The following is a 21,671-nucleotide window of genomic DNA, read 5'->3' on the forward strand; positions in this document are numbered from 1 at the left end:
AAAAAAAAAAAAAAAAAAAAAAAGAAAGAAGGAATATCAAATTCTATGCAAACTACTGCAGAAAATAGAAGACAAAGGAACACTTTCCAACTCATTCTATGAGGCTAGTATTGCTCTGATACCAAAACTAGATAAAGACATTATAAGAAAAGAAAACTGTATTCCAATATTCCACATGAATTCCTCATGAAAAAAATTTGTAAATTTATTTTAGGAAATAAAGATTAAAATTATTTTATTTTATTATTATTATTTTTTGAGATGGTGTCTTGTTCTGTTGCCCAGGCTGGAGTGCAATGATGTGATCTCAGCTCACTGCAACCTCTGACTTCTAGGTTGAAGTGATTCTCCTGTCTCAGCCTCCTGAGTAGCTGGGATTATAGGTGTGTGCCACCACATCTGGCTAATTTTTGTATTTTTAGTAGAGACGGGGTTTCACCATGTTGGCCAGGCTGGTCTCGAACTCCTGACCTCAGGTGATCTGCCTGCCTTGGCCTCCTAACCTGCTGGGATTGCAGGCGTGAGCCACCGTGCCTGGCCAGGAAATAAAGTTTAACAACATTTTGAAGGATAATGCATTATGATCAGATGGAGTTTATACCAAGACTGCAAGATTAATTTAATATTCAAAAATCAATGTAATTCACTCTATTCACAAACAAACAAAAAGAGATGATCTTCACAGGTGTAGAAATGTGTTTGATAAAATCTAACATCTATTCATGACAAAACTCTCAAGAACAAAAGGGGATTCCCTCGATCTGATAAAAGGCATCTACAAAAGACCTACAGCTATATCATACTTAACGGCGAAAAATTAAATGCTTTTCCCTTAATATCAGAAATAAGGCCAGGAATCAATTCTACTCAACATTGTACTGGAGGTATTAGCCAGTGCAAAAATGTAAGGGGGGAAAAAAAGACATATGGATTGGAAAAGAAGTAAAGTAAAAGTGTCTTGATTCACAGATGACATGGTTGTCTATGCAGAAAATCCTAAGGAATCTACAAAAATGCTACCAGAACTAGTAAGTGAGTTTAGCAAGGTTGTAGGATATATGGTCATTATATAAAAATCGAATGTATTTCTATATATTGACAGTGATTGCCCAGGGCACAGGGGAACTTTTGGGGGTAAGGGAAATATTCTATGACATAACTGAAATGTAAACCATATCATCTGCAATAGCATCAAAAATACAAAAAATCCAGAGAAAAAGTTAATAAAAAATATGTAAAACTACACACTGAAACTACAGAATGAAAACTATGAACACACATATCTATTCTGTGAACACACAGAATATATTTTTAAAAAACTCTTACACATACATTGTTTTCAGTGTGAAACTACATACGAAAAACTATGAAACAACCCGGACAAAGTGGTGTGTGCCTGTAATCCCACATACGCAGGGAGGATAAGGTGGGAGGATTGCTTGAACCCAGGAGTTTGAGGCTGCCGTGAGCTATGATTGTGCCTCTGCACTCCAGCCAGGAGGACAGAGTGAGACCTTGTCTATGAAAAAATAATAATAATAAAGAAAACTATGAAATATTGCTGAGAAAAAGTAAGATCTAAATAAATGGAAAGACGTGTTCATGGATGAGAAGACTCAGTATTAAGCTGTAACTTTTCTCTAAATTAATCTATGAGTTCAATGAAATCTAATCAAATCCCAGCAGGCTTTTTAGTAGAAATTGATAAGCTAATTATAAAATGTATGTGGAAATGCAGTGGACCCAGAATAGCCAAAAGCAATTTTGTAAAAGAAGAAAAAGTTGGAGACCTTACACTACCTGATTTCAATACCTTTTTTTTTTTGAGACAGGGTCTTGTTCTGTCTCCCATGCTGGAGTGCAATGGCGTGATCATAGCTCACTGCAGCCTTTATCTCCCGGGCTCAACGGTCCTCCCACTTCAGCTTCCTGAGTAGCCAGGACTACAGACCCAGGCCACCATGCCCTGCTAATTTTTTTTTTTTTTTTTTTTAATTTTTGGTAGAGATGAAGTCTCGCTATGTTCCCAGGTTGGTCTTGAACTCCTGAGCCCAAGCGATTCTCCCACCTTGGCCTCCTAGAATTACAGGCTCAAGCCACCATGTACAGCCTCAAGATACATTATAAAGTTAAAATAATCAAGATTGTATATCAACAGAACACAATAGACTATCCAGAAATACACCCACACAAATTGATTGTTGATAAAGGTTTTAAGGCAATTCAAGGGGATTCTTGGGGGGAAAAGGATAATCTTTTTAACAAATAGTGCTGAAACAATTGGATAGCCATATACAGAAAGGGAAGTGAGAGAGAGAGACAGAGAGAGGAAGGAAGGAAGGAAGGAAGGAAGGAAGGAAGGAAGGAAGGAAGGAAGGAAGGAGAGAGAACCTTGACCCCTAAATCATACCATATACAAAAATTAACTCAAAATGGATCACAGACCTAAATGTAAAAGCTAAAAAAGTCTGAGAAATAAACATAGCAGAAATTCTTAGTGACCTTGGGTTTGGCAAAGATTTCTTTCTTTCTTTCTTTCTTTCTTTCTTTCTTTTTTTTTTTAATGGAGTCTTGCTCTGTCGCCTAGGCTGGAGGGTAGTGCATGATCTCAGCTCACTGCAACCTCCGCCTCCTGGGTTCAAGTGATTCTCATATCTCAGTCTCCTGGGTAGCTGGGATTACAGGCACGAGCCACATCGCTCAGCTAATTTTTGTGTTTTTAGTAGAGACAAGATTTCACCATGTTGCCCAGGCTGGTCTTGAACTCCTGGCCTCAGGTGATCTGCCCGCCTTGGCCTCCCAAAGTGCTGGGATTACAGATATGAGTCACTACACCTGGCCAGATTTCTTAAATAGGACTCAAAATGTAGGAAACGTAAAATAAAAATATAACTAGGACTTCAAAATTTAAAACCTCTGCTCTTCAAGTGAGTGTTACGACAATGAAAAGGCAAATGAGAAATTGGAAAACAATCTGCAAAACATATCTGACAAAGGAATTATGTCTAGAATATGCATTTTAAAAACTCTTATAACTAAGTAATATAAAGACAAAAAAGTCCATTCAAAAAAATGGGCAAAAATTTGAACAGACACTTGACCAAAAAAAGATATACCAATGGCAAAAAAGTACACGGAAAGATGCTTACCATGAGTCATCAGCAACACGCAAATCAAACTAGTGAGATACTACTATACACCCACTAGAATGGCCAACATTAGAACAAATGATAATACAAAAGGTTGGGAAAGACATGGAGCAACTGGAACTCCTTAGTAACTGCTGCTGGGAAGGTCAAATGGTACAGTTTGGTAGTTTCTGAAAATATTAAATATAGACCTTCCTAGAACCCTGCCATGCTAGGTATTCATCCAAGAGAAATAAGAACATGTCCACACAAAGATTTGTCCACAAATGTTCATAGCAGTTTTAATTGCCCCAAACTGGAAACAATCCAAATGTCCAAGATGGGAATGGATAGACACATTGTGATCTATAAAAATAACGGAATACTACTGAGCAATAAAGAGGAGGGAATTACTGATACATGCAACAGCATAGATAAACCTCAGAAACATTATTCTTGCTAAAAGAAACCAGACACAAAAGAATACATAGTATGTGATTCCATTTTATCTGTACTGACAGAAAAGAAATCAGTTATTGCTTGGGGCATGAGAAAACTTTTTGTGAATAAAGGAAACATCCTCTAACATGATTGTAGTGATGTTTACCTAACTGCATACATTTGCTAAAACTCATCAAATTGTACCCTTAAAATTGGTGAAATTTATTGTCTTAATCCTGTCTTAATTTTTTAAAATGAGGCAGCTCTGCAAGGTACACATGGAATAGACTCCAAAGTTTATAGTTAAGTGGAAAAAAACTAGGTGCAGAAATATGTATACAGTATACTATCATTTGTGAGGGGTTAAAAATAAAACACATAGGTATGTGCCATATAGCCAGAGAACATCTCTAGAAGGATACCCAAGAAAATGTAACAGTGGTAGCCTCTAGGAATAAGAATTCAGTGTCTGGAGTCTGAAATATGTGGGAGACTTTATTTTCCATCATGCATTCTTGGATTTTTTGCCATGTACATTTTAAAAACAGATGCCGATACAGGGAGGCACAGAATGCCATGGAAGTTCATAGCGAAGGGTATCTGTCTCACAGTGGTGGACAGTGTCAGTAAATACTTCTTTGAAGAAGGTATATTTAAGCTAAGACCTGAAGGACAGTAAGGAATTAGCCAATCGAAGTGAGGAAGGAAAAAAAAAGATCATTCTAGACAGAGAGAATAGCATATACAAAGACCACAAGGAAAGAAAGAAAATGTGACATTGGGCAACTGCAGGCTAACTGTGGAGCCAGAATATTGAAGGACAAATATGAGACTGATGATATAGATGGGGGCTGGGTTTTCATAAAGCTCAGCAGACTTTTTCTGTTAACAGCCAGGTATTTAAAAAAAAAAAAAAGGCCGGGCGCGGTGGCTCAAGTCTGTAATCCCAGCACTTTGGGAGGCCCAGACGGGCGGATCACAAGGTCAGGAAATCAAGACCATCCTGGCTAACACGGTGAAACCCCGTCTCTACTAAAAAATACAAAAAACTAGCCGGGCGAGGTGGCGGGCGCCTGTAGTCCCAACTACTCGGGAGGCTGAGGCAGGAAAATGGCGTAAAACCGGGAGACGGAGCTTGCAGTGAGCTGAGATCTGGCCACTGCACTCCAGGCTGCATGACAGAGCAAGACTCCGTCTCAAAAAAAAAAAAAAAAAAAAAAAAAAAAAAAAAAAAAGGGGGAAAAAAAAAAAAAAAAAAAAAAAAATGGAGGAAATACACAACAAAATTAGGATACTAGTTCAGGGTTCCCATATCCTAATAGTAGGACTGTCTAGAAAGAGAAAAAAGAGGAGAAAATAATGAATGAATGAAATAATGCAAGAAAATTTCCTAGAGCGTCAGAATCCAAGTTTCTAGACTAAAAGAACCCACTAAGTACCAAGAGTGGATTAAAATAGATATGCACAATGGAGTATCATTATGAAATTGTAGAGTAGTGGTGAAAAAGAGAAACTCCTCCAGTCTTCCAGAGAAAAACAAATCATAGACAATGGGTCACAAATTAAAATGGCTGTGGATTACTCAACAATGCCCCAAAACTAGAAGACAATGGAACAACGTGTGTTCAAACTTTTGAAGGAAAATGATTTCTAACCTAAAATTTGATGCTTAACCAAACTATCAAGAAAATTGTAGAAGGAACATATTTTCAGATGGGCAAGGCCTCAAAAAGTTTACCTCTGATGTGTTCTTCTTCAGGGAACTACTGGTTCTGAGAGTCCCTAGCTAAATGGGGGCTCCAGTATCAGAGCGGCTGGCAACCCAGCAGTAACAGGAAATGAAGGGAGCTGGACGTGGTCTCTACAGTGTGCCTTTCACAGGATACATCTCGTACATGGTGGACAGCCTAATGCCTGTCTGTCCAACCCGTGACCAGGGGTCCCTCATACGTGAAACTTGTTTATACTGGTAGATGCTGTGTGGCTCTTGCCTGACCTGTCCCTGCCTGACTACCACTCTGGCACTAGGAGTCCAACTTTGTGTCTCCCCCGGTATCCCAGGGAAAACCCAGCCTGGGGCAGCCCCTGGTTCTTCTCATGGAAGGTGCAAATTCAACACACCGTCGCAATAGGAAACAAGTTTGAAGATTTTTACTTACAGATCCTGGGCAAGGAGAGTGCCATGAGTCAGAAGGGCAGTCCTCTGTCCCCAGGTCAGATGAGGCAGAAATGAAGAGTCAGAGAGAGTGTGGGCCAACTAGCAGTACACATAATGACTAAGATGTGGTCACCTTAAGTTAATGGCCAAATGCCTGGATGATCCATTTAAAGGAAGCAGCAGGAAAGTGGACAGCCCAGTCGGCTGGCGGGAGAGAGGTCTCTTAAGTTCTTACCTCTGGCCACCTGGCTTGAGCCATTTGGGTGTGGCGTAGAACTGGAAACTGTGTCCAGGGTGACTGAGCCCTGCCTCTGGTATGACAGAGTTAAACTTGTATTCAACATGAATGCCGAGGCAACATAAATCTATAAGGATCTACTACACTACACTACTAAAATGAGGGCATAAACCAAGGAAGAGGAAGCTGTGGGAACAGAGAAACACAAGAGCAAGGCAAAGGGATTCCCCAGAGTGATGGTGAGGGGGGATCCCAGGACAACTGTGTGGCCAGCAGAGGGGGCACCTGATTCAGCCCACAGCAGTCACAAGGCTCCGGGGCAGATTCCTTGGAGGAGATGAAACTGATAGACTGTTTGATGCGTCTAAAACACATTAAGGAGATTTAGGAATTGATAGAAAGTTTGGGGTTGAATGCGTGGCAAGTAGAAAACGAAGCAAACTCTAGGGAAAACAGAAAATAATCCAGGAAAAGAAATCAAAGTTCAGCCTGAGCAACATAGTGAGATCTCCATCTCTACAAAGTTTTGTTTGTTTGTTTTGTTTTGTTTTGTTTTTCAATTAGCTGGGCATGATGGTGTGCACCTGTGGTCCCAACTACTTGGGAGGCTGAGGTGGGAGGATTGCTTGGGCCTGGGATCAAGGCTGCAGTGAGCTATGATTGCACCACTGCACTCCAAGCCTGGGTGACAGAGTAAGACCTTGTCTTAAAAAAAAAGAAAAAGGAATCAAAGTTGACAAAACGGCTGGGGGGATAGAAGAACAAGGACACATGTATGTTGAAAGGCCAGGAGGAGGCAGGAAAGGGCTAACACTGACGTCTTCCATGGGGGAAGTCAATAGGTGATGCAAAACTAAAAAATTAGGAAGTAGCAACACTAACAAAGGTAAATTCCAAAGGAACTAGCTCACTGTTGATGCTGGGGATAACAGCTATTTTTTGGTAACAGACCTTGTAGACCCACCTGACTCCAAACCATGAGCATGTATAACTGATAAAAATAAAAACCACACAAGTACATGGTGCAATAAATGTTTAGATAGGGGGGCTGGCTCTGGGTTGAGATCTGAAGGTAAAGAAGTCCTGGTTAGGAGGGCACAGGAGACCAGCCAGAGGGAATTACAAAAGTCAGGGGTGGGCTGCCAGAGGCTTGGACCAGGTGGTGGTAGAGAGATGGGGAGGAGTGAATGGATTCAGAACGACGTGGGAAAACTGATGGGCTCAGACAACAGCCTGGTGCATAACAGTAGGAAGGCTGGGGTTCCTGGTGATGTGGACAGAAAACCTTTCCATGGATGAGAAAACAAAGGAGATTCTTTAAAAGTCAGGCAGCAGACACTCTTGGCAACATGGAGAGAATACACAATTGTTTGAAGGCAGCAGAGAAAGCACCATAAAAAAGACTCACTCCATGCTTCCTGGAAACAGATGATGTTGACTCCACACATTGCAGCCACCTCTACGATAGCCTTTATGCGTCTATGAAGGGCAGAGACCTGAGAATTTAAAAAGGATTAGAATCCATTTAGTTCTATTGGTAAGGCAATTTTTAGGATCTCATCCTAATGCATATGGAACAATCAATGCCCACCTGGGCAGGTATGAGGAGTAGGGTGGGGAGGTTCTATATTTGGTTATCTCCTGATGTCCAAAATCTGCATGAAAAGCTGGAGGTGCAGAGGCTCTGGGGTCACAGACACTTTGACACTGCCTCAGTTTCCTCATCTGGTAATGGGGAGACTGCCACCTGACCTGTGAGGTTGCTGAGAGGCAGGGATGAGGATGGTGCTGCTTCTGGTTCAGGACCCACGCTCACACCATCTCCCAGGTCAACCATCCCCTTGGCCCAGGACTCCGCTCTCCACTGTCCTGCCTTCAGAGGCAAGCCTTGTCCCGCACTTATCCTACTTGTTCTACTTATCCTGTGTGTATCGTATCATGGAATGCCTCGCCTCTCTAGCTCTTTTAAATCCCTGTGCTTTGGTGTGTGCTGTGCCCTGGGCCAGGAATGTACTTCCCTCCTCCCACCTAATCTTCCTGGAGGTGTTATCTATGTCACGTGTCGCCCCTCTGTGGGCCTCTGCAGACTCTCACAGTTGTGGGCCAAGTGTCAAGGTAACTCGGCATCCCCTGGCCTTCGGGAGCCATCGTGTGCCACTGCTTTCATTGTGTGCCACTCTTCCTCTGGTGTCTTGTCACTCCCAGGACCCCACAGGCTCCTTAGGGATAGGAAGAAAGCAACCTCATCATCTACTTGTCCTTGGCACAATGCCTGGCTCCCAGGAGACATTCAAAAGTGTTTGTTCAAAGACAGACCAAAGGAACCAGGCTGAAAACCCAGAGTGCACAAACTCTTTACAAGGCCTATGGTCTCCTCCTTTGAGAGGCTGTGTACCCCACGGCTTTGTGGATATTTGCTGACAGCATCAGCCCCACAAATACACATTTGCTTGGCGTTAGCAAAGCTTTTTGCTAACTGTGTGGGTGAAAAAAACATAGCTGGTCCTACGACTTGACAGTCTGGGATGATAGAGGGGACATATCCACAAAAAAAGAATCCAGACACAAAAAGAGAGAGAACTGAGAACCAGACATCTGTGAATCCAACAAAAGCAAAAGAAGGACCAATGTGAATCATGATGCAGAACCAAACCTGGAATCCAAGAGACCTTAGGTTTCTCCAGAATCCATAAGAATCCTCAAACACCCTGTATCCGGAGGAAACCTGTACAGGGAAATCCCTGAAAGTTTGAGCAGCTGGAGGAATGCTGTGGAGAAGTGTATAAAACAAACCACCTGTGCCTGTGACAATATTTTTTTTAGGGAGATACAAGATGCTGTCACCTTTATTTACTAACTCTGAGGTCATAAGCAAATGCCTATCTATTCCTGTAAGCCTGCAGGCTCACAAACTTCTGGGTATAGCGAGTCCCCGCCCTGAGGATTAAGGCAGAAGAATACATGGACAGACGGTCCTGACCAGTGTGTGCTGGCTGGCTGCCTCTTGGCAGGCAGCTGAGAGGCAGCGTCCCATGGAGAGCACGAGCAGGCCAAAAGGGCACCCTCCTGGTTGGCAAATGGAGCTTCAGATCAATAGCTGGAGAGAAGTGGAAAGATCAGTGAGGAGGAGGGAGAGACAGAATAAGAACAAGAAGGCAGAAGAGCCAGAGATGCAGGCTGGAGGGCTGTGGGGAGGCCAGGGCAGGAGCGTCTCTGCTACTGCTCAAGGGATCCAAGCCTGCAGACCTGGAGTATGTGGCCAGCCAGGGTCTGCAGGTGTGCTCCAAAGGGCGAGCCACAACCCCGTTTGTGTATTTATTATGGTCAAAAGAGTCTGTACCTGTTCTGCCACAGGTGCATCTGCAGGGAGGGGGGTTCTGTTCTGAACCAGCCCCACATGCACGATGCGGGGTCGTCTCAGCTGCTCCTCCGCCGCTTCAAAGGCATATCCCTGCAGTTCAAAGTCTTCTCTGGAGGCGGCTTCGAAAGCTTCCCTGGGCAGATCAAGCTTCCTAGATGGGCAGGAAAGAAGAGGGAAGGTGATTTTGATGCAGTCTGTTCCACTTAAAATCCCTCTCCCATTTCCTGTAGTTATTTATCAGTCAAAGAGGTGAGGATGTCCTGGCTAGAAGGTGATCAGTGCCAGGGCCCAAGGGAGCTGGGGAGCAGGGGGGGTCCAGCCATGACCGAACACTACACTGAACCTGGACTTTACCTGCAGTTGGCAGGGAGACCTCAGCAGAGAGGCAGCACAGTTAGGCCTGGCAACGGGGAAGCCAGTCAAGAGGTTGGTGTTTTAGACTTGCTGAAATCAGAGTAGGAATTAAAGTCCTGGCAGTCAGCACAGAAAGGAGGGAATAGATTCTCAAAAGTGTTTCTGAACCAAAATCAGGGCTATGCTGAGCCTAGAGTGTGAGGCAGGTTGTGGGAGCAGAGAAGGGCTTGGAAAATGAGGCTCAGGAGACAGGCTGGTTGGAGAGGCCACGACCTGGGACCATATGGATGACCTTGTGGTGAATAAAGACCCTGGCCACTCTGTCCTGCTGCTTCTGCTGGAGGAGTCCAGTTCCACACCTGGAGTTGGGTGGGCTTGGTGGGGCCCAGGTGTTCAGATGGAAGCCCTAAATGCTCATCCACATTTGTAGTTTATTAACAAAGGCTAGAGAATTAGTTATAAAACACTTCACTGAAGTGACCATTGGCCGAACAGCAAATAACTCCTGATGCCTGTTGCACACCCAGAGGTGAAACCCATAGAGGCATGCGATGGGACACGGCCCCTGACCAGGAAGATCTTCCCATCTAAGGGCAAGATGATTATGAAATACCCAGAAAACACATCAAAAAATAACCTGACAGCCATTATCTAATAATAATATTTCTCTCCTACTTTAAATCACTTTCTTAGAGACGTTTCTTTCAAAATCACAGCCCTGTCAGCCCAAGCCCCCTGTCGCCGCCCCCTGCCAGGCACTTTCCATGTGATGGCCCTGACAGCTCTGAGTTCGGTTCCGCCCCTGACAATCAGCCTGCTTTTCAAGTAGTCAAGGTTCCCTTCACTCCAGCAGGTTAGAAATAGCAGCAGTGCCCACACCGTGCCTCTCCTTGCTGTGACTGCCTTAGACAGCCCTCCCACCCTCCAGCGGAATGGCGCTCCTGCAGGCCTCAGCCTCAGGGCAAATCCCCTCTGGTGGACATAATCACGCAACTCTCCAGGATGTGTGTGTGGGTAGACACCGGGAGAAAAAGGACAGGGTTTATGTGTCTATTTCCTCGAAGGCCTGTGGGCCTGGGAGCCAGACAGCCCTTTGAGAGTGTCCTGGTGAACTCTGCCTGGCCTCTCAGCCTGTAGTCTCACAGCAGGAAGATGTCAGGTGAAGAGCTCGTCTTGGGTGTGGAAACATGGCTATAACCATCACCTAGCTGAAGGCTCTCTCCCCATCTTCCCACCATGCATAACCTCCATTACCTACCCTTTTTCCCCCAAGTGGTGTCTCCGCCTGGCCAGCCCCGAGGCTGCCCACCTCCTCATCCCCAGCTCCTTGCGAGCTCATTCTAAGCCAAGGCGATACAGGAGAGGCCGCTCCACCCTCCAGGACAGCCACCTTTGGGGCTCTACCTCTTCCCAGCCACTCCTGTCTACTATCTGGGCACCACCTGTTAGGTCTCTCTGTCCTTTCATTATCCAAGACAGTCCATCACCACATCCTACACAGCTTCATCTGGAGAACCTAACCAACTCTCAAGCCATACCTTGTGCAGACGCAGTAAATGATGTGCTGTGTCCACCAAAAGGCCTGGTACGGGAGATGCAGTGGACCACTGAGATGGACTGAATACTTATGTCTGCCCCAAAGCCATATGTTGAAATCCTAATCTCCAATGTGATAGGGTTCTTTGGGAGGTGATTAGGTCATGAGGGTAGAGTCCTCATGAATGGGATTAGTGCTCTTTTAAAAGACCCCCTAAGAGGGGGTGCTTGCTTCCTGTACCATGTAAGCACACAGTGAGAAGGCACCATCTACGAACCAGGAAGTGGGTCCTCACCAGACACCAGATCTGCTGTGGCGTCTTGATCTTGGATTTCATAGCATTCAGAACCGTGAGGAATAAATTTACGTGGTTTAAGACGGGGAGAGAGACCGCAGCCAGGTGTTGGTTACAGCCAGGTTTGCACACTCAGACAAGAGCTGTCCCACCTGACATCTTCCTGATGTGAGACCACAGGCTGAGGACAGGGCTCACTAGGACATTCCCAAAAGGCCGTCCAGCTACCAGGGCCACAGGCCTTTGGGGAAACAGACACACAGACCCTTCTCCTTTTTCTCCCTGTGATTGCCCACAAGTACTGGGAAGTCTGTGGTATTTTGTTATAGCAGCTCAAAAGTACTAAAACAAGCATCAGTCAATCAGCCACTGCCCAGGAGGACAAGACCAGCAAATGAGTCACAACCTCACAGATGGCCTTATGCTGCCACTGCCCGCCCTGGTCCCTATAGTTGGCTTTCAGACCCTCTATCCCTTACCCTGCTACTGAGGCCTCCTCGCATCAGGGCTTTCCTTCAAACTTCAAGGAGTAAAGCCCATCACTTCCCATCCTAGCCCCACCATGCCCTTCATGGCCCCCACCTCTCCTACCCAGGGTCAGGCAGATCTCACCAGAGGACCAAGTTCCTGCCTCCGCATCAACCTCTCAATTCTGGAACTTCATCTTTCTACCTCTGATGGCTCTTTACCATCAGTGCTTTAAATAATTAAACTAGAGCTCTTTTACAAAAGAAACACGTGCTCATGGTGGGGGTGAATCAAATAGTGGGAAAGGGTATAGAATAAAAAATAAATTCCCCTTTCTATCCCACCCCTAGTCCCAAAACTCAGAGGCAACCCTTCTTAACAATGTTTTATGTTTCTTTCCTATTTTCCTATGTGTATGCATTACAAATACAATGGCATCATTCCGTATTTTCTGTTCTTCAACTTGCCTTTTGCACTTAATACACATAGCTTGGACGTCTTTCCTCACTAGTACCTATAGACCTCCACATCCATCACTGAAGCTGTTAAAGAGTCTCTCCCACTGAACAACAGAAGGGGACTGGGGAGGGAGAGAAGGAGAGGAAGAAAGAGAAAGAGGGACAGTGCTCCACACATGTCCACTTGTTTACTCACTTGCTCTCTCTCCCTGCTGCCTAGGGAGCTTCCACACATGCTTCCCTGTCAGCTCAGGTCTCACCTCCTGGCCCCATCTCGGGAACTGCCACCAGCCTTATCATGGCTAAATCCAGCAGACTTCCAGCTGTCCTCACCCGCTAGACATTTCTGAGCCATCTGATGCTTCTTTCCCTGTATTGCCCCACAGTCCTCACCTCCAGAATCTCCCACAAAGTATTTTTCTCTGACTCCTTGAATATCCGGGTTTTCCAGCATTCTCTCCAGTGCCCTCTTTTGTATCTGCTCCTCCTCCACCTGGAATGATCATCTCCAGGGCAGCTCAACAAGCCCAGCCTCTCCCACCTGAGGCCCATCTCCACATAGCGAATAGCCCCTGGGTTATTTCCACCTGCACACCCTGAAGCTACTGTAGCAGGTTGAGCTGTGTCTCCATCCTGACACCTGGAACCTGTCATTGTGATTCTATTCAGAAAAAGGGTCTTCCCAGACGTAATTAAGATCAAGATCTCAAGATCATCCTGGATTATCCAAGTAAGCTCCAAATTCAAAGACGTGTGTGTGTTTGAGACAGGGCCTTGATCTGACTCCCAGGCTGGAGTACAGAGGACAGATCTTAGCTCACTGCAGCCTCAACCTCCCAGACTCAAGTGATCCTCCCGCCTCAGCCTGCCGTGTAGCTAGGACTACAGGTGCATGCTACCATGCCTGGCTATGTTTTTCTTAACATTTTATAGAGATGGGGTCTCACCATGTTGCTCAGGCTGGTCTCAAACTCCTGAGTTCAAGCAGTCCTCCAGCCCTGGCCTCCCAAAGTGCTGAGATTACAGGTGTGAGCCACTGCACCCTCCTCAAAGACAAGAGACACCACAAGAGAGATACAGGGACAATAGGAGAAGGCCAAGAAAGAGGCAGACTGGCTGTCACAACCTAAGGAAAGCCAGGACCCACCTGAGGCTAGAAAAGACAAGGGAGGATTCTCCCCTAGGATCTTTGGAGGAAACACGGCCCTGCTGACACCTTGGTCTTATACTTGTGGTCTTCAGAACTGTGAGAATAAGTTTCTGTTGTTTCAAGCCACCCAGTTTGTGATAAATTGTTACAGCAGCCCTAGGAACTAAACAACACTCAAACGCAACCTGTCCAAAGATGCTCCCCATCACATAAGTCGACTGGCCATCTGAGAGTCCAAGCCAGAAGCCGGCAAGATCCTCACTGCCACAGCTGTTATCCTCATTGGCTCACTGTCCACTGACCTCCCTGAAACCTCTGGAAGCCTTCTGTCTCTCCACTCCCAGGTACTCTGTTCACATCAGGCCTCTCATCTTCCACCGACTTTTTTCCAGGCTAGTCTTTTTTCCTTTCCTTAAATTTCAGCTTATCCAGTCGTTATTCCAGGTCATTCTTCGCTCAGCCACCAGGTCAAACTCTTCAAAGGCTCTGCCATTATCGGGACACGGTTCTGCTGTCTCAGAGACCCTAAGAGCTACCTGCCACTCCTGCCTCCTCTCTCAGGTCTTCCTCAGGAGAGCACTCAATGACTAACCCTCTCACAAACACAGTCTCTAAATGGGCATGTCCCCTGGTATCTAGGGACATGTACCCTTCCTGTCTCCCCTAGGATGTAGCTCAGGCATGATGCTACTGGGAAGCCTTCCTGATGTCCCTCCAACCCCAAACACACAAACTCTCTCAAGCTCTCCCTGCCTCCTCCTCACAGTGTAAGGCAACCATCAAAAGATGGAAAGCCCTCAAGGGCAGGAACCATGACTTATCCCAGTGCCAGTGGCCGAGACTAAGTGCTCAATGAATGCTTGCTGACTGAATGACTGCTTCTTGGTTCTGGTTGTCTTAAAATGGAAAGTCGATGCTCTCTGGGGATTTCATCGGCCACAGGCAAAGGCCCATTTGGCTAATTCACTGAGCAAACATTTACTAAGCATTGTAAGTGGGCGAAGAGGTGGTCTTGTGTGGAGCACATTGGGAGTCAGATCCAAGGGGCTTAAGGGCTTCAGGTCCACTGGACCTTCACAGAGGTAGCTAGGTCCAAATCAGACTTAGAGGAGTTTATAGGAATTTAAGTTTATAATTTAAGTTTATAGGAATTTATAGGATTAGAGTTTTTAAATGAGCCGTAATTTTTTTATCTTCAGTTTGAAATGCCATTCATGGCCAAATCCCACACATTAGCAAGGACAGAGTAAGTACAAAGGTTTATACCTTAGGGATAAAAGCTGAAAGGGCTAAATGCTGAGTAGAACAGAGCAAGAAAAGGGGGTAGGAAAAGGAGCCACTTAGTTATTGTGAGCCCCAGGATGAAGCCTGGCAGTGATTGGTCAAGAGAGACAGCTGTCTCCCATTTCACCAGCCATTATCATCATCCCTCCTGCTCTGGAGTGACCCAAATGCTTAGATAAAATCCCTCTTGCATGGGCTGACCTCAGTCCTTCTCCAGAATGTGCCCCAGCCAATCACCTTTATGGGAAACTGACTTATCTTCTCCTAAGACTCTTCCCCTTTATCTCTCCCTGGCACCCACATGCTGTCTTTTTTACCAGGAAGACATGCCCACCCCACTCTTAGAATAAACTAATTCCCATCCCTAGAAGCATAAGACACCCCTTGCTTTATTTAAGACATTTTCCTTAGGAGTCTCAAATCTAAGACACTTCTCAAGGACTAGTCTTTACAGATGCAGTGGAAATAGGAGCATGAGTGTATTCACTGGGAGGGGCCTTAAAGGTCACCCAGCCCTTTGGATATGAAGAGCCCTTTCTGACAAAGTTCTCTACTACCTTACTCCCAAAAAGCAGCTGTTCTAACTTCATCATCCACTAGCTGTGAAAACACCCTTGGATCTGAGGTCTAGCCTCCCTGCAGTAACTCCATAGCAGCTGTGGCTGGGAACCACCGATCCAATCAACACCTTCAGTTACCGGTAAACTGCTCTGGTTCCTGCCGCAGGGTCACTGCCACAAGGTCATGGAGCCCGCAGACTGGCTGGACTCGGGGAAATAGGGAGCCCACAAATGAGCAAGGAAGTGGAAGGAGAGTTAGTCAGGGGCTGCATGCAGTCAGAGTTTGGATTTCATCCTAAGAGCCCAGGAAATTCCTTACAGAGTTTTATGCACAAAGGAACAACAGGATACGATTTTTTTTTTTTTTTTTTTTTTGAGACGGAGTCTCACCCTGTTGCCCAGGCTGAAGTGCAGTGGCGCGATCTGGGCTCACTGCAACCTCCGCCTCCTGGGTTCAAGCGATTCTCCTGCCTCAGTCTCCTGAATAGCTGGGACTACAGGTGTGTGACACCATGCCCAGCTAATTTTTGTATTTTTAGTAGAGACAGGGTTTCATCATATTGGCCAGGCTGATCTCGAACTCTGGACTTTGTGATCCACCCGCCTCTGCCTCCCAAAGTACTGGGATTATAGGCATGAGCCACCGCCCCAGGCCAACAGGATATGATTTACATATTAAAGGGATCCTCTGGTTGCTGCAGGTAAGAAATGCACTGAAGAGAAACAAGAGTGGAAGGGGAAGTATCTTTCTCTTTTCTTTTTTTCTTCTTTTTTCTTTTTTGAGACAGAGTCTCACTCTGTCACCCAAGCTGGAGTGCAGTGGCAGTGATCTCTGCTCACCGCAAGCTCTGCCTCCCGGGTTCAAGCCATTCTCCTGCCTCAGCCTCCCAAGTAGCTGGGACTACAGGCGCCCGCCACCTCGCCCGGCTAATATTTTGTATGTTTAGTAGAGACGGGGTTTCACCATGTTAGCCAGGATGGTCTCGATCTCCCGACCTCGTGATCCGACCGCCTCAGCCTCCCAAAGTGCTGGGATTACAGGCGTGAGCCACTGAGCCCGGCCGGAAAGTATCTTTTTCAGCTTTGTGGACACAGTGTCCAGCAGTACACAGCCCTCAAAGTCCTGGTGATGCACACAGCTTGCAGGGAGTGGAAAAACTAGCGCCCATAGCTTGCCAGTGGGAAACGTTCCCTCGCCAACTAAATGCAGACAGCCTCTATTTCCAAGAGTCAGCCAGAGGTCGGGTCACAGCAGGAAGGATGGTCTGGGCCGGACCATCAGTACACCTGCTGGGTGCTCTGGTTGGAGACAGTGATCTAGCCAGACACCCAGAAGACAAGCCCGGCTCCATGGAGGAGGGTTGGGATGGCCACAGAGAAAGCCCTGGAGAGTAAAATCCCGTCCTTTTCCTTCCAGTTCCGGGCAACGTGGGGGAGAAGATATTTGTAAAGGTCACGCCAGGATTCTGCAACCCCCAAGGACCCCAGGGTTGTCCCATCAAGACCTACTATGGTCTCTACCCGCCAACTCAGGACTTCTCACTGCCTCCCCTGAGCCCTTCAGACCCTGAGGCCCTCCCTGCCTGCTCCCCGAGACCCACACTCTGTGGCCCCAAGATCCCATAAGTTAGCCTCTGGGCTGCGGACCTGAGCTCCTTGCCATAGAGAACGCGTTTCACCTCCTGCAAGTCGGGGAGCGGTAGGTGCTTCTCCAAGCATTCCTCCAGCGACTTCCACTCAGCGTCCGCCATGGCCATGGTCCGCCAGGCCTTGTGTCCCCGCACGAACTGCCTGCCCTTTGCCCGCAGTGGGAGGAGGTACCCAAGCCTGCTCAGGCACTCTGGCCTTTATCTCTTACTCTCGCTCCCGGACAGCTCACGTAGGGACACGCCCCTTCCTCGCGCAGCCAATCTGCCCTCCAGGGCTTCGCGAGTGGGACCGCCCCTGGCCTTTAGCGCTCCTTCGGCACGTGCCAAGACACGTTCCTCTTGCCGCTTCCGCAGCACACCGCCAATCAGCGCTCCAGGGCCTCGCGTGGGTAGGGGGAGGAGGGATTCCCCCTTGCCCTTTGCTCCTTGCCCTCTGCCCTTTGCCCTTCGCCTCTCCTTTGGCACGCGATGAGACACGCCCCTCCACAGGCGGGACTGCGGTGTCCCCTCCCGCCTCCCTCAGGGGCCCTCGCGCGGGTGCCTCCAGGTTCCACCCCTCACCTGCCCCTTGGTGTCGGGGCGGGACCCTGGAGAGGTCTTGAGGGAAGCCTGGGCGCGGCATTGGGGGGCTGCGGCGCGAGTCTGAGGTAAATGGTTCCAGCAGCAACCGCCGGGCAGGTCCCCTCCGGACCGCGACCTCCAGTCCGAGGCACAGGGCAGCCGGCCGGGCCAGCCTCCCGCACAGGACTACGGAGGAAGGTACAGGAGAGTTTCAGTCACCCATGGGGACGCGGCGGCTACACTTCTGTCCGCTCCGGAGCCTTTATGTCTGGGGAGTTTTAACGAGGGGCCAGGCTCGGAGTCCAGGCCACTACCTGGGCTGTGCGTTTCCACTCCCGGCTTTGGGGCCGCGTTGAAACCGAAGGTAGCTGCTCGCCTGCCGTTACATGCACCTCCGTGGAGCTAATACTGTAAATTGCGGGGTCCCCGGGCAAGGGCGCGCCCCCTGCACCCTAGGACCCCCTTTCAGCCCTGCCCTCTGCCGTGTGTGTGCGCGCGCAAATACGGGCACTTTCCTGGGGTAGGGTGCGCTTTAGACTGTCACTGAGATGGTAAGAGTGAGAGCCCCGTTTGCTATTACCAAAGAAGCGTCCTCTTTGGGGTCCTGTTGAGAGTTAGGGCCCGCTTACCTCGGTGGGCAGCCAGGTGAAGGAACCAGTCCGTAGAAATCCTATTTAGCCACCTGTAAACCTTGTGACCCCCAGGAAAGTTATTTAGTCACTGGAGGCTTCTGTTGCTTTATCTGTAAAATAGGAATGCAAAGATTCCGCTGCGGGGTTGTTTAAAAGTCAGAAAAGGCCAGCACGGTGGCTCATGCCTGTAATCCCAACACTTTAGGAGGCCAAGAAAGGAGTATTGTTTGAGGCCAGGAACTCCACACCAGCCTGGGTAACACAGCAAGACCCTGTATCTACAAAATAATTTTTTAAAAATTAGCCTATCATGGTGGTGTGCACCTGTTTCTTGGGAGACTGAGGTGAGAGGATCACTTGAGCCTAGCACCTCAAGTCTCCCTAGCTGTGATCTTACCACTGCACTTCAGCCTGGGCAACAGAGTGAGACCCAATCTCAAAGAAAATAGGCAAGTAAGATGAGCACAAAGGGAGCTAATTTATATCTAGAATCAACTACTAACATTAAAAATAAGTGCTGTAAGGCCGGGTGCGGTGGCTCACGCCTGTAATCCCAGCACTTTGGGAAGCTGAGGTGGGTGGATCATGAGGTCAGGAGTTCAAGACCAGCCTGGCCAAGATGGTGACACCCCGTCTCTATTAAAAATACAAAATATATAAATAAATAAATAATTAGCTGGGTGCGGTGGCAGGCGCCTGTAATCCCAGCTACTCGGGAGACTGAGGCAGGAGAATCACTTGAACACAGAGGGCAGAGGTTGCAGTGAGCCAAGATTGTGCCACTGCACTCCAGCCTGGGTGACAGAGTGAGACTCCGTCTCCAGAAACAAGCAAACAAACAAACAAAAAAGGTGCTGTAGGGCCACATACTATACTTCAGGTATTTTGTTTAGGCTACTAATTCAAAAGTTTTGTTCCTTGTTTTGATAAATGTTAACTGACAGTTTCTAGTGTCTGATGGAGCTGCCTTTTCAAGAATGCAAACTCTGAGGACTTTCTATGTGTAAGGCACTGCCAAGAGAGCCATATAAAGACAGATAAGACCTAGTACTTTGTGATTTAAAGTAAAGACGACTGGCACGGTGGCTCACGCCTATAATCCCAGCACTTTGGGAGGCCGAGGCGGGCAGATCACCTGAGGTCAGGAGTTCGAGACCAGCCTGACCAACATGGTAAAACCCTGTCTGTACTAAAAATACAAAAATTAGCCAGGCATGTAATTACAGGATTACATGCCTGTAATCCCAGCTACTCGGGAGGCTGAGGCAGGAGAATCGCTTGAACCCAGGAGGTGGAGGTTGCAGTGAGTTGAGATCGCGCCATTGTACTCCAACCTGGGCAGGAAGAGCAAAACTCTGTCTCAAAAAAAAAAGTAAAAACAAATTTGTAAATACAGCAGATTGAAATAATTTGAGATGAAAAAGATACAATATACTATGGAGTGCAAAGAGGTGATTTCTGGCTTAGAGAAATTGTTGTAGGTCTCATGGAAGAGGCTTCAAAGCCAACTCAAAATGCTTCAAACTGAATGAACTTTCACTTCCTTTCTCAAGCAGGCTCTTATCTTCTTTTGTTGTTGTTGTTGTTGTTGTTGTTGTTGTTGAGGCGGAGTTTCGCTTTTGTTGCCCAGGCTGGAGTGCGATGGCGCGATTTTGGCTCACTGCAGCCTCCTCCTGGGTTCAAGCAATTTTCCTGCCTCAGCGTCCCGAGTAGCTGGGATTACAGGCATGTGTCACCACACAGGCCAATTTTTTATGTTTTTAGTAGAGACGGGGTTTCACCATGTTGGTCAGTCTGGTCTCGAACTCCTGACCTCAGGCGATCCTCCTGCCTCGGCCTCTCGAAGTGCGGGGATTACAGGCATGAGCCACTGCGCCCAGCCTCTTAGCTTCTGCATGTATTCCCTATTTCAGTAATGGCCTCACCACCCACTGATTTGCCAAGTTTTTAAGAGTTATCTGCAACTCCTCCATGTTCTTTCTTTCCCCTATACAATCAGGCATCAAGTTCTGCTAAATTTATCTCCTGGATTTTGTTCATATCCTTCCTCCTCCCTCCTCATGTCTGCCTCCTGTCATCTTTTACTTGAATTGTTGCCAGTCTTCTAACTTGTCTCTCCACCTCCAATGTCTATCCTTAGTTGTCTTTCTAAAACTAGTATCTTTCCATCCTTTGTACCCTCTCATTCAATGTATCCCTACCTGGAATCACCTTTCATCCTTCATTTTGTGACCGCCTTCTCATCCTCTACCATGCAGTTGAAACATCACCTCTTCTGTAAAGACTTCTCGAATTGCCTCAGAAAAGTTAGGCTCCCCAGGCCTTCATAGATAGCTCTCTTGTTATATTTATTAAACAGTATTGTGTAGTTATTTCTGTGCTCTCCTCAGAAAATGGACCGGATCTATTTTTGTATCCAGAGGACTTTAGCACTCAATAAATGATTATTGAAGGCATCAACTCTGGGATCATGGACAAATTCATTAAGGTGATAACACTGAGCTGGACCTCGAAGCAGTAGTAGAAACTATTATTACTAGTTAAAATATTTAGTTCATCTTTCCCAGTTGTTAAGTGACAGGTCATTCATACTAGTTTGTTATAAACCAGTGTTTCATAAATAAAAGTTGTATTAAAAATGTTTATATTTGCCCAATTTACTTTTTACTCTGAATGATACCAAGACACTTCACTAGCTCTTTCTGTGGTAATCATTTTGTTTTTTGCTTTTTTTTGAGATGGAGTCTCCCTCTGTCACCCAGGCTGGAGTGCAGTGGAGCGATCTCAGCTCACTAAAACCTCCACCTCCTAGGTTTGAGTGATTCTTGTGCCTCAGCCTCCAGAGTAGCCGGAATTACAGGTATGTGCCACCACGCCTGCCTAATTTTTATATTTTTAGTAGAGATGGGTTTTCACCATGTTGGCCAGGCTGGTCTCAAACTCCTGACCTTAGGTGATCTGCCCACCTCAGCCTCCCAAAGTACAGGGATTACAAGCGTGAGCCACCGTGCCCGGCTCTGTGGTAATCATTTAAAAAGACGTAAGGCTCTGCCCTAGTTTCTTTCTGAAATACCCTGCCAACCCAAAAGGTTATAACTACATGCAAGCATACTAGAGTGAGGGATTCTTCCTTGTTTGGCAGAACAACTCTTTCTCTGGCAACATGGTGTGGTTTAAGGATCTATAACACATAATTTGGTAAGTGTATACAAACATGGGCAGGAAGGACAGAATACACGCAACCTCAACATGATGGATACCTCTGGAGAGGGAGATAGGGGAATGAGATAGAAGAATGGGAATTATCTGTTGATAGATAATATTTTAATTCTTTTTAAGAGATCTGAGACATATGACAATATTAACATTTAAAAAACCTGGGTGCTTATTATTACCA

The 21,671-nt window shown here is 46.7% G+C and overlaps 2 protein-coding genes across 5 annotated transcripts in view; one reads left to right on the plus strand and one right to left on the minus strand.

Moving 5' to 3' along the window:
• Positions 1-17,537, minus strand: part of UPB1 (beta-ureidopropionase 1) — a 38,920-nt gene extending 21,383 nt beyond the window's left edge. For both annotated transcript variants that reach the window (XM_017889804.1, XM_017889803.1), the window contains exons 1-3: positions 17,080-17,537; positions 9,306-9,477; positions 7,374-7,461 (exon numbers count right to left, since the gene is read on the minus strand). In XM_017889804.1, the coding sequence (XP_017745293.1) occupies positions 7,374-7,461; positions 9,306-9,477; positions 17,080-17,189 (370 nt within the window). In that variant the 5' untranslated portion in view covers positions 17,190-17,537. The remainder of the gene's footprint in view (positions 1-7,373; positions 7,462-9,305; positions 9,478-17,079) is intronic.
• The window catches only part of LOC108540664 (uncharacterized), a 69,293-nt gene continuing 65,154 nt past the window's right edge, over positions 17,533-21,671 (plus strand). For all 3 annotated transcript variants that reach the window (XR_001888728.1, XM_017889806.1, XM_017889805.1), the window contains exon 1: positions 17,533-17,840. Coding sequence is in view for 2 of the 3 variants with exons in the window: in XM_017889806.1 (XP_017745295.1) it covers positions 17,733-17,840 (108 nt within the window). In the remaining variant the exon portion in view is untranslated. The remainder of the gene's footprint in view (positions 17,841-21,671) is intronic.

The sequence above is a fragment of the Rhinopithecus bieti genome, unplaced genomic scaffold, assembly GCF_001698545.2.
Source record: "Rhinopithecus bieti isolate Rb0 unplaced genomic scaffold, ASM169854v2 scaffold_19723, whole genome shotgun sequence".
Classification (NCBI taxonomy): Eukaryota; Metazoa; Chordata; class Mammalia; order Primates; family Cercopithecidae; genus Rhinopithecus; species Rhinopithecus bieti.